A 13139-nucleotide genomic window follows, 5' to 3' on the forward strand; every position below is an offset into this window, starting at 1 on the left:
GATAATAGAGTCAGGTCTGTTTGATCAGTGCCTGTATGATAGTGTGAGTATGATGCAAGTATGAATAAAAAAATTTGATATGAACATTCAAAACACTGACATTCATCGTTCAAATCAAACAACAAAATCGCCTGGAAGTCACTGATAGACCCAGTTCCACTAACCTATCTCGGCTATAGTATATTCACTCTAAAATTTATTTATTTCTCCATCCTTTGTCTACTGTTGGAGGGCAGCATACACTGCAGGGGCTGGGGAAGGGGAGGCGCGAGCGCTTAGCCAAGAGATACATACGGACTTGCAAAGATGACAGAGTAGAGGATAGAGAGCGAGAAGGAAAAGGAACGGACGAGAGGGGGGCCATGCCTAGATAGGTCTACTCATTGACTTCCTTACACTGTCGTCAGTAGCTGCCTTATCTATTTTCACCTCAGGCAGAAGGCGTCCGCCGGGCCCAGGGCCGATGAGCGACACCACGCCATTGCAATCCACCGTGCTGTTCCTCTTTCCATGGAAGCCACTGTAGCTGCTCCGCCGATAAGGGCTGAACAGGGAGCCCCGACGCTCCTCACACTCCTCCACAGTGCTGTGTTCGTCATCGGCAAATTCGTTCTCCGAGCCCACGTCCTTACTGCGGCCCTTGAAACTGAAGATGCTGCTCTTGCTGTTGTGGCGGGACAGGAACGGCGAGCCGGGTATACTGAGAAGGGACTGGAGGTAGAGGACGCATGAGGAGAGGAGAGGAGAGGAGAGGAGAGGAGAGGAGAGGAGAGGAGAGGAGAGGAGATGTGACATTTGTGTGACTGATGCAGTCCAAGGTTTTTCTGAATTACAATTGATTGCACCATCATTTTTATGCTGTCTGTCGTCAGTTCCTGAGGTCATGATGAAAGGGGTGTGGAAAACCAGGACAGGACGCTTTTCCCTGAGGAGGCATATCTTGCTGCAGCAGTCATGTGACTTAATAAACAAGCTGGAAATATATAATTAGGTCAGTGATATTCTGTACTGTCAAGGTCACGCACACGCACGCGCGCACACACACACACACACACACACACACACACACACACACACACACACACACACACACACACACACACACACACACACACACACACACAGAGGCAGCTGAAACAACATGGAGAGGTACATGAGTCATGATAACATCCATCCGCTGCAAGTACTGATCCGAATATTATTATAGCTGCAGCCATAGCATGCTAGCTCCACTGACATCACCTTTTGTGACAACAAATATCTGCCTGTGCAGATGGTGAATGTAAAGTAAAAGTAAAAAGCCACTGCCAGTCAGAGCCAGTTGTGCCCAAGTGAGGCCTAAACAAAGCTCCCTTTGAAACATTCATGTAATCGCTGTAAATTATTCAGGGCCTGGATGTGTGTTTCTATATCTTTGCCCACTATATGCTCCACAGTATGCAAGCTCATGCAACATCACACAGTGCACCAGCACTCTTCAGTCTGAAATATCACTCACATGACAGCCACATTATTCACTGACATCTATATTGGACTTGTAAATGGACCGTATTTATATAGCACTTTTCTAGTCTTACTGACCACTCAAACCGCGTTTACAACATGAGCCAGCGTTCACCCATTTGCACACTGGTGGAAAGGTGCCACCTGCTCATCATGAGCAATAACCACTCACGCAGTCACACACTGAAGGCACAGCATTGGGAGCAATTTGGGTTGCCTGCGGCCCAGAGATTGAACCACCGACCCTCTAATGGGGGACGACTGCTCTGCCACTGAGCCACAGCTGCCTCTCTATCAATAAAGATTAAAAGAATTCTCTGTTCTCATTCTGTGGCTCTGATGTTATGATCTTGTTTGGACGTCCCACTTGCCTCTAGTGTTATCCTGACATGCACATAGTTTCACATGCTGAGGTTTTGTCTAAGATTCCTGCCAAGTAGAATTTCATGTGTGGTGCTCAAAGCATTCAACACTCACGCTGAAAAAGTAAAAGGAAAAACCTCGCTGTTTACATAGAAGACACAGGCCCAGATATCATCCTTGTCTTCTCACCTGGTTCATGATGGAAGATTTTCGACCCAGGCGATTATCAGGGAAACGGAAGCGGCTCCTCTTGCTGCCGTCGTCCGACTCTGACTTGACAAACTTCTCGCTGTCGCCTTTCTCCTTCTCTTGCTCTTTCTGCCGCCACTTCTTCTTACGATTGCGCCGCTCCTTGGCGCTCTTGGAGCTGAGCTTTGACATCTCAGAGGAACTGCAAGACAGACGCCCTCCTCCATCATCCTCCACTGCATCCTCTGACACTGTGCCCGCAGAGGTTGCCATTGCAACAGCCTGCAAAGAAGCAAACACATGAATGAAGTCAGAACCATAATATGACGTGACTCAGGGATAATTTCAGGCTCTGCCATGCAGAGGGCTGACCTGGGCATCTTCCTGCTGTTTCTTGAGCTGCTCCAGCATGGCCTTGAATTCCTCCTCCTTCTGCTGGGCCTCTTCCATTGTGGCCTGATTCTGCTCCTCGTAGGCCATGGCCACCACAGCCAGGATAAGATTCACCAGGTAGAACGAGCCCACGAAGATCACCAACACAAAGAAGATCATGTAGGTCTTCCCTGCAGCCCTCAAAGTCTGTTGGGAGGCAGCAGAGGCGGGGGGAGAGAGGACAGGGTGAGGGAATAGTAAAGCAAAGCAAACTTCTGGAACATAACCTCAACTAGAGTCAACCTCAGTGTCATCCTCACTGCAATGACTCATCACAAATAAACAGAGTCAGATGCTGGTGGGGAAAAGTGAGCTGGCAGATTGGCCTGATTATGTATTTCTGGGTGGAAAAATCATCTCAAAGATGTGACACAAACACAGCTTTCACAACTATATTTAACATGTCTGTTCCTGGTAGCTCTACTATCATCTCATACTATGAGGAACTGACACACAACCATTTCTTCTTGGTCTGCACAGGAATAATCTCACATCCTCTGCTCATTAAGGTTCTCAGCATGAGACCAAGGTTGTGTTGTTCATCGCTGTGAGCCACAACATATGCATTTTGACCTACTTAGCCTTGCACATGATACCAGCCGGTGTGCAGTCAAACTATTGCTACAGATTGGGGTGTTAGTAAGGAGCCTTGGCTGCGGAGGCATGACAGAAAAAATGAGAACTTCCTGGAAAAATCTTGAAAAACATTTTTCTCAATGTGTGAACATGATGGCTACCTTCTTTTTAACACAGGTTTACAACAGGATTTTGATGTTTCCTATTTTCTTTTTTTTTGCAGAGGTGTTTACGAGAGGGATTCCAAACAGGAATGAAGATGTTATCCTCCTTTGGTTCCCCCTCCTAAAGGTGGACTATTGTCTTCAGGGAGCACAGCAAGATGGAGAGGGCTTCCTGGGATCTTCAGTTATGAATATAGTTGACAAGCAGTGCTGGGAAGTGTATATATAACATGAAAGAACACGAACATCTGTCAAAGAACATTGTACATGAGCTCTAAACATGACTGTCTAATCATTATTCTAAAGATACAGTACACCTCGGCAGTGAGGAGCCTGCAGCTGGGAGGTATATTTCAAAGAAAGGAACAAAAATAGAGGTGGAATGCTCCCATCAGGTCTCATCTCCCTCATTGGCCATACTGTAATCCTGAGCTGTTAATATTTCATACTTCCTTCCTTCCACTCGGCCTCCTGATGTGGAGGCAGGAGTGTCTCCATGGGCTTTGTGTGGAACAGGCTGACAGACAGGACAGACGTGGCCTGGCCACAGTGAGCAGATGAGGCCAGTCAAAGTGGGAATGAGGGAAAAAGTCGATGCAGAATGATCCACCATTTTCTGCCTGAGAGGTGGAGCTACAGCAGGCACATTAACTGTGTGCACGGAGACACACACTAGAACAGCTGAGCTTGTATCAGATCAGTCTTAGCTGCTACTATCCCGATTTTGGGTTTGGGGTTTAACCTACAGCATGTATCAAGCCATGACAGATTAAAACAGATGACCTATCTATAATTTTCATTTGCAACATGTTGCTCTTCATTACTGATTAATCTGTATGTTTTAGACTAATCAATTAATCATTTAGTTTCTAAAATGTTTAAAAAAAATTAGCATAATAATTGCAAATTTTCATATTTGAGGAGGTGGAACCAGCAAATATTTTCCATTTTTGCTAAAAACATAACTTATTTTGATTTCTTTTCCACTAATCAATTAATCGAATAATCATTTCAGCTCCGCTGCAGGTTCACTGGTCACTGGCAGTAGTATATGAGAAGTTTTATGTGGGGTATATGCCTCCTGTGAAACAACTCATTGACACATCAGCTTTACCAGCATGTAAAGGTTTTCCCAGAAGTCCTGTGTCATGAGTCGGAAGAGGGCCAGGAAGGCCCAGCCGAAGCTGTCAAAGCTGGTGTAGCCGTAGTTTGGATTCCTCCCAGCTTTCATGCATGTGTAGCCCTCCGGGCAGCGGCTGAGGGGTGGAGAAAGAGAGAGACAGAGAGAGAGAGAGAGAGAGAGAGACAGATAGAGAGAGAGAGAGAGAGAGAGAGAGAGAGAGAGAGAGAGAGAGAGAGAGAGAGAGACAGACAGATAGATAGATAGATAGATAGATAGATAGATAGATAGATAGATAGATAGATAGATAGATAGATAGATAGATAGATAGAGAGAGAGAGAGAGAGAGAGAGAGAGAGAGAGAGAGAGAGAGCAGGGCACCCGGCCCGAAAATGACTCAGCACTATTTACTTATAATGTAATCTGACTTCAGGCAGATAGAAGAGCTACAGCAGGTCTTAGTAGGATCAGCAGCATTTAGAGAAGGGCAGAGAAGGCAACTCACCCAGAGTCAGAGCTATTCCCACAGAGAAGAGCATCCAGCTGGCCAGGCAGGAAGTAGAAATTGGCTGAAGATAAAACAAACAGCCATAATGAGTCATTTCACTCACATTCTGTCGCAGCTACAGTTGTTTATTCTGCAACGGTCTGTAAATCCGTTCTGACTTCAGTTTGCACATGCATTTTCAATTCAGCGCAGTTAATTTCAAAGCAGTTCTTTTTGTCCATCCAGTGCCAAAGTGACATGTTGTTTTGTCGTTCCAGCATATGGGCTGAGTCATACTCCTCGATCACTGCCAGCTCACCGTTGGTGAAGCCATGTCTCTACTTACTGTCGTTCATGATGTACTCGTCCCAGTCAAAGCCCTTGCTGCCGTTGGCCAGGTGGCTCTCGGTGATGTTGATTGGCCAGATCACACACTTGTGGCGCAGGTTGCCCATGAAGAGCTGGAGGCCGATGAGGGCAAAGACGCTCAGGCAGAAGACAGTCAGGATCATCACATCCGAAAGCTTCTTCACAGACTGGATCAGGGCGCCCACAATGGTCTTCAGGCCTGGGGGGCAGCCACGCACACACGTACACAAACCACACAGGTGATACAGGAGATGCTGTTGCTCCAGTTATGAATCTTTGGAGTGTCTACAACTAATTGAAATGATTGTTTCTAACCATGACTACTGCTAATACGCTAATCCCGTTTAGGAATCTATCAGTGGGAAATATCCAGTTTTGACTGGACCCAATGGCTAAAGTGTACTGCTTTCATATTTAATTAAACCAGTTAAGGAAGTACATTTTCATTAAATTAGTGAATTATGAATGTAAAAATACACCTAGATGCTACTATGTGATATTGCAATGACTTCCTGTGTGGAACATCCCAACAAAGGGGGGGAATTTCATTTGAATGAAATTTAAGCTGAAGCATATTTTTTTTTTAAATTAGATATAGGTAGTAATACATTTTGGACAAAATTGACAGATTACATACATAACATCTCTAGAAACAAAACAAACAGGAAATATTTAGGAGCCTTCCCACTCTCTTCAGATTTATCCAGACAGAAAACATTGGGACCAAAATCAAGTCAAAACTCACAATGACTGGCTTTTTAACAGAAAAATATTCTTTCAATTGCCAATTAATGATAAAGTGAAAGAGAGGGGGAAGACTGTAGAAAAGTGAGAGGAAATCCATAAGGAATCGAGCACAGCAGCACAACGAGGGGCCATGAGAAGGACAGAGGCACAGGCAAGGGGGCTGGAAACCACATGCAGGTCATTTAAACTCCAAGGCTGAACGGAGCAATTCAATGCCAGTGCCAGTGTGGGCACTTTCTTGAACTGTCTTGTATAAGGTATCATTAGGAAAGCACTGACTCCCCAAACCGTGACCCTGCAGTCTGTCTCATCCACACCTGCACTAAAGACAGAATCGGTTTACCTTCTGGACATCCACCGGCAGCGTTCACACGGGCCCATGAGGAATTCAAATGGAAGCAGGAAGACCCACACCCCCCCTTTCTGCTTGTTCTCTACAGGTACAGTGGGCAATACCAGCTCTACACACTGGATCCTCTCCTAAAATATGCTCCAAATTTAGGCTTACACATTCAGACGATCTTAGTTAAAGCTCCATTATCTTGGCAGAGTCCATTAAGAAAAACAAAGAGCAATGCTTCAGATATTCTTAGCAAAACTACTTTTTTTATCCAGAAGTACACAAAAAAGTTCTCAAGGAGCAAATCAAATTAACAAAATATTATATTAAAATATCCCCATAATCTGTTTACATTTTCTGAAATGATGCCCTCCACTGCACATGAAGTACTCTTAGCTGGTCTAAAACTACACTAGCTAACTTTTCTCCACACCAGTGCCACGGGCCTTGATGAATTTATAATTAAAGGAATGTTTTGATATTTTGGGAAATATGCTAATTGACTTCCCTATCAAAGAGTAAGATGAGAAGATCAATGCCACTCTCATGTTTTAAATATAAAGACTGGAAACAGGGAAGTGGCTAACCTAGCTTTGTCCAAAGATAACAAAATCAGCCTATCAGCACATCTAAAACTCACTAATCTCTATGTTGATTAGAGAATTTCAGGTAGGTGGGGGGGTTTGTTAGCTCAGGACAGAATCAGGCTAGCTGTTTCCCCCCATTTTCAGTCTTTGCACTAAGCTAAGTCTCTCAACTGCTCAGAGTAGCTCATGCTTACTGTCCAAGCATGACAGTAAGATTGATCTTGTCATGTAGCTCTCCGTCAGAAAGCAAACAGGCATATTTCCCAAAATGTCAAACTATTCTTTTAAATCAAAATGTGATCCCTTTTCATTTGCACTTAAGGGATTTCCTTTATCATATTTCCAAATGAATGGGTCGTTTAAAAAAGCCATCCATAGTGGTTCTTTTGAGCACGACATCTGTTGTACATCCTCCATCAATACATAGATAGATGTGCGGTCAGTGTCACTCAAAAAGGTCAAGAGGTCATTCAACCATCCCATCTACATCCCCCACAATGAGAGCACACCATTTCTTTTTCTGTGTGGTTATATCATTCAAGTAGATCGTAAAAAAAAAAGAAAGAGAAAAAAAAGAGAAAAAATCAAACTAAAACAAAAGAGGGCAAATCAAACTTTCAATGCCATTTGTCAGCCAAGCTCTTGGTAGGCTAATATTGTAAAAGCAAGTGACTGAAAAGCATCATGCAGCATAAGAGATATGTTCACAAACTAGGCTTGGCAGTCTTCATACATAAGTAATTGGGGTATTCTGTGGGATCTCTCTAAGAGCGATGCCATTTCTGATATGAACTTCAACGTGAAGAAGGTTTGAGTTTGATCCCAAAGAGATGGAATCCTCTCTGTCCAATTCAATCACCAGTTTACAACTAGTGCAACAAGATCAGTGATCTTTTAATTTCACTTGCACTTTCATTTCAGTAATAGATGGATTTCTGGTCAATTTCGAGAAGCCATGATTAACTGATAAATACCATGCATAATGTGCTTTTTTTTCTACAATGAGAATATTCTATCCACAATGTCCTTTGCTACACAACAGGGCATTTACGTATTCAAAAAGGTGGTGAGAGAGGAGTGGGTTAAAGCTATTTCTGAAGAGAAACACAGCTGCCTTAAAAACAAGCCTCATAATGAGAGTACAGAAGAGAGTGCAGACACTTTAGAGGGCCCTAGAGGAGACTGCAAAGCCTATCAAAAATGTATTAGTACCATTTTTGATAATTTTGGAGGAAAAATAAATCAAAAAATGGTTGTCTCCAATTCTTTTGTTGTTGCTTAAATCATAATCGGACTCATAATAATAGTGAGTAGAAAAGAAAGGGTGAGAGGATCAGCCTTAGTGTTTAAACTGAGTCTCACCTGGAATGACAGAGATAGTTTTCAATGCTCGGAGAACTCTGAATGTTCTCAGCGCAGATACATTGCCCAGGTCCACAAACTCTGTTATATATCTGAAATAGGGGAAGGATCACACACAGAACAAACACGATGACAAAAACCACACACGCCAAGAGCACAACACCACCGAACCAGGAGGAAACGACGCCACTCACAGAGCCTGTCCACTGAGGAGAAGGGTGGAAGGTAAAAGGAAAGAAAGACACACACACCTAACACCGACCCCGCCCCACCGTCCCCCGCCCCATCCTGTCTTACCTGGAATTACAGAAATAGTTTTCAATGCCCTCAACACCCTGAACGTGCGCAGAGCTGAGACATTGCCTAGGTTTACAAACTCTGTTATATACCTGCAGGATCAAACCACAGTTACAACAGCTTGTTATTTACATGCAGATATGAGATGAAAAGTTAAATTCACACACAGACGAGCTATGTGACAGCTCTACAAACAATGAGGATGCATTGTGCATGGTGCTGATCATTTTTGGGTATGTGTTGGCTCATGTAGAGGCAGGTAAATGTGTAGTATAAAGTACTGGCTGGCATGTGGTCAATGGAGGGATACTGCGCCTTAAATTGAATGCTGCAGACTCCAGCAGATTGAGAGAGAAAAGGTGAATGAGGGGGAGCGTTAGATGACAAGAGGAAGATAAATCGGATGAATGGGACTGAGGTGTGGGTGTTTTCAGGGAGGCCGCAGAGTGTCGGATGGAAACCTTCACTTCCCAAAGAGACAGACCAGAGAAATCTCAGATCAATGGAGGAAACACAGAAGATGGGTTATCAGACAGAAAGAAACAAAAGCGTAAGAAAAAAAGATGAACAATCATCTGTTGACCGAAAGCTCACTTTCTGAACCCACCCTCTTTAACAAACTAACATGGCAATATTTGTACACATGATTTCACTTCATCATTCATTGATGGTCTGAGTTACAAGAAAAATACTTACGCCATCGAAATGACCATGAAATCCAGCCAGTTCCATGGATCTCTAAGGAATGTAAACCCGTCTATACAGAACCCTCGCGCAGTGATTTTTACAAGAGACTCAAATGTATAAATTCCTGTGAAGGTGTACCTGAAAGACAAAAAGCATTGACAGAATCAGTTCACCAGGCTGGATCAAAGCTCTTTCATATCTACAAGTCTGCACCCTTGTTTGCAGTTAAAACACCCAGGAAATGACAAAGTGGAGTCTAGGGCACAGGGATGATAAAGTCAGACAAATTGCTATATATATTACAATGTTTTTAGCCAAGCAGAAGTGATATGGGGTTTGTGCTCATCCTGTCTTACTGTTACTTTTGAGTCACAGAGCTAGCCAAGCATCTGATTTTTGGAAAAATAAATCCATAACGATCTTATATTTGAGAGTCTCCAGCCATGCTAGCAACCTAGCACGGATCTATTTAGGCACAACGCCGCTTTGAGCTAAACACTAACATCAAACTGCTAACATGTGCACAGTGACACTGTTAACACCAAGCACAGTGTTTACAATCTTCACTATTTTAGTTGAGAGTGTTAGCATGCTAACATTTGCTAATTAGCACTAAATACAAAGTGCAGTTGAGGCTAATGGGAATGTCATTAGTTTTGCTGGTACTTAATATAAATAGAGTCCCAACTTTTCTACTGTCCAGTGGACAAAATATTTTTGTATTTATATATTTTGATTTTTTTCCATCCAGGTGGTTGGAAGAGTTTTGAGCATTCAGGAACAGCAGTAAGATTTGTTTCTTCTCTTTTCAAAGATAGACGGGTATTTATGTTTAGCTTAGCTCTACGCTCCAATGTAACAGTAATACAAAGCCACAAGCCTTGGCTAGCAGTTACAGTAGCATGCATTTATACGACTGAGAGAATATACTGAATGTGTACTTACTCTACTTGTTTTGACCACTCGGGAGGATCACTAAAGGTCATGAATATACAGTTGGTCAAAATAGTACACATAATGATCATGCTGAAAAGAGTGAGGAGCAAGTTAAGGAAAATATGAATCATAGAGACACTCAACAACATTGCAAACCTCATCAGGCTCATTAGAAATATTCACTATAGTGATTAAAAACGCGCAGTTCCTGTAGTGTGCACCTAATGTGATTTTTGTGGTCCAGTCAACATGACCTAAAATCTACTCATAGCACTTAACAGGAGGTGGTTACGTGTGCTCCCTACCACAAAGGCCATTATTTTCCCCATGAAATATTTAAATGGCATATATTTAGTGGAAATACAATGGCATGACCAAAACAATGGTGTGTTTTCAAAGCTGCATAGGTTTCAGGGCAAACCTCAGCATTAACTTTAAAGGCAGCCACAGGTCAGTAATAGCTGTGGCTTCTGGCTAAGAATGGGAGGAAATTGAGTAAATGTAGGGACAGAGCAATAATCAATATTGATGTGTTCATTGTTCAGAATAGTTTTAGTTGCTGCTACCAGGATTGCTGCATCTGACAACAGGGGAAAGGCCAACGCTGCACACTGCAAACAACTACGCTGTTAATAGGACTTTTTTTTTTTTTTTTACAAACTCGTCACCACATTATTCCATCTTTGCTTGTTTGTTTTAAATTAAATAGAACAAAATTGCTGCTTTGAGCTGTTTCTTTTCCTCATAATTGACATATGATTTCATGTTTTTTAAAGATTTTTGTATAATTTCAGGAATTAATCTCATATTGCCATACACTGAGAAAATTTCAGATTAAATTGAACATTATTATGTTAATATTCAAAGACAGTGAAACATTAAACACATTTTCCAAGCTCTACTCCTGTGTCCCCGTTACTTGTTTTGTTATCTCTTGATCTATGGCAAATACACAGAATGCTAAAAAAAACCCCCCATCATTTGGAGTATCCTCATATTAAAATCCCTCTCTTCTCCCTCTGCCTCTCTCTCTATCCAGTCAAGTATCATTTGAGACAGAGAGTTAACCCTGCACATCACATAAAACCACACTTGACCATTAGCTTGTGGCTCACAGTTGCCAGGAGAGCAACATCATAGTAGGAGGCTTGAGGCTAAATTAGCTAGCGGAACACATCCAAATCTCCAATTCATCTGTCAGCATTTGCATTGTGGGTAATGTAGGTGCCTATTATGAGTCTGACGTTATATGAATACTACAGGAAGCTCACTGAAGTGCTCATTCAGACCTGTGTGGTCCAGGTCTATGTGTTCTAGTTGTTGGTAAAATATATTATAATTATAGCCAGTGGACAGTTGCTGGATGGGTTCTAGTATCAGACAGGGATCAGTTTCAATGTCATTTTCCCCATGCGGTAACTCATTAAGAGGATTTAAACTACTTTATGGAAATTCTACTTTAGTCCGCTGCAGCCTGTCTTCTAAATCCGATATCTTGAACCTTTACTTGACACCTCTCTACACAGGGGTACAACCTTCAAATCTTCAGCCTGGGTACTGAGATGGATGACGCAGCATTAAACCACATTAGGCTTATTTAGGAGATCTCGCCTGGCTCACTGCTAAGGATGACTCATCATTTGTGCTAGCCTTCCCTGACAATGACAAAATGGCTACTGCATGCTCTTCCATTTATGAAAATCATCATTTTGTGAAATCTGACATGCTATTAGTTGTCACTGTAACATACCAACTGTCTGTTTCCTGTCCTGCAGTTAAAGTGACAGAAAACATCAATAGCAGTACGAGCAGAAAGACAGAACATATCATCATGAATAACACACATGGACAGGAAGGTCTTTTGTCTCTGCTGTGAAGACACCATTTCAAAGGATATGAATGTATCAAAATTTTAATAGCTATTCGCCTAACCAGATTAAAAGGACTTATGAAGTACAAGGCAGGTGTGGCACTAAAACGGAAGATTGTCTTCCCTTTATTTAGCACTATAAATGTCTGTGGAGAGAAGAAACAGAGAGAGAGAGAGAAAGAGAGAGAGACATATCAGTTCACGATCAGAATAAAATACACATATTATTTCAGCAAATGCACTATAGATCATTGAAAACATTCACCAAAAGCAAAGGAATTTCAAGTACTGTGAGCGTGTTCTCTGCATGCATACAGTGTGTCTCAGTATACATAAATCATATTGATAACATATTAAAGACAATATGTGCATTTGCTCAGAAAGGAGCGAGTTTCTGTCACATTCGGTGAACTGCAACACATTTGGAGCAGAGTGAAAATGGCTGCCAGGATGTTTCTCATGTTGGTATGTTGTCCCAGTCACTGAGTGCCGTCCTGCACAATGTGGCTTTGATGGTTTCAAGGGAAGGAAACGAGAAAAGCTGAGAGGGGCGGGCAATCCTCTTCCTGTGGATAACCTCATAATTGTTTAAATAAAATATGGCGATTTGCATGAAACTTTAATGAGACTCTGTGCATTTGCACAAGTGATATGAGCCCTTGTGCTTTTAACAAGGCATCCCTCACTACATTAAGCCCTGCAGAGCCATGGGCTCGCTGCTGAAGCCTGGAGACAGCGGAGTCAGATGGGAGGAAGAGGAAGAATGGGAGGGGCGGCATACAGTAAGAGACCTCATGGTGTCACATGACTGCATGTAATCTGTGTGCTTGCTACCGAAATGAAATGCATGTGTAAAATGTTGTTAACAAGAAACGTAAACATCTCAAGGAGGAAGAAACGAACAACACGAAGAGCGCTTCTGCCTGGAGGACGAAACACAGTTCTGTCACATGACCTCCCTGATATTAATTTGACTGAGATCTGCGGACAACTGAGAACAGGCCAGCACAGTTAAACGTGATTAGATAATCTTACTCCTGACTTACTATTATGGGTCAGAGCAGCAGCCTCTCTCCTGAGTGTGAATACTCTCATACATATATACTGTAA

General features: G+C 42.5%; 1 protein-coding gene across 7 annotated transcripts in view; it reads right to left on the bottom strand.

Moving 5' to 3' along the window:
* Window positions 1–13139, bottom strand: part of scn8aa (sodium channel, voltage gated, type VIII, alpha subunit a) — a 43419-nt gene that overhangs the window by 21793 nt on the left and 8487 nt on the right. For 2 of the 7 annotated variants that reach the window (XM_070967838.1, XM_070967839.1), the window contains 10 exons: window positions 12057–12175; window positions 10169–10258; window positions 9233–9361; window positions 8240–8331; window positions 5181–5402; window positions 4853–4916; window positions 4342–4483; window positions 2428–2634; window positions 2056–2337; window positions 430–711 (listed from right to left, as the gene is read on the bottom strand). In XM_070967838.1, coding sequence (XP_070823939.1) covers window positions 430–711; window positions 2056–2337; window positions 2428–2634; window positions 4342–4483; window positions 4853–4916; window positions 5181–5402; window positions 8240–8331; window positions 9233–9361; window positions 10169–10258; window positions 12057–12175 — 1629 coding nt within the window. Of the gene's footprint in view, window positions 1–396; window positions 712–2055; window positions 2338–2427; window positions 2635–4341; window positions 4484–4852; window positions 4917–5180; window positions 5403–8239; window positions 8332–8536; window positions 8629–9232; window positions 9362–10168; window positions 10259–12041; window positions 12176–13139 lie in introns of all 7 variants that reach the window. The other 5 variants (XM_070967834.1, XM_070967836.1, XM_070967840.1 and 2 more) reach the window with 4 other exon arrangements.

Source organism: Chaetodon trifascialis, chromosome 8 (genome assembly GCF_039877785.1).
Source record: "Chaetodon trifascialis isolate fChaTrf1 chromosome 8, fChaTrf1.hap1, whole genome shotgun sequence".
Taxonomy (NCBI): Eukaryota; Metazoa; Chordata; class Actinopteri; order Chaetodontiformes; family Chaetodontidae; genus Chaetodon; species Chaetodon trifascialis.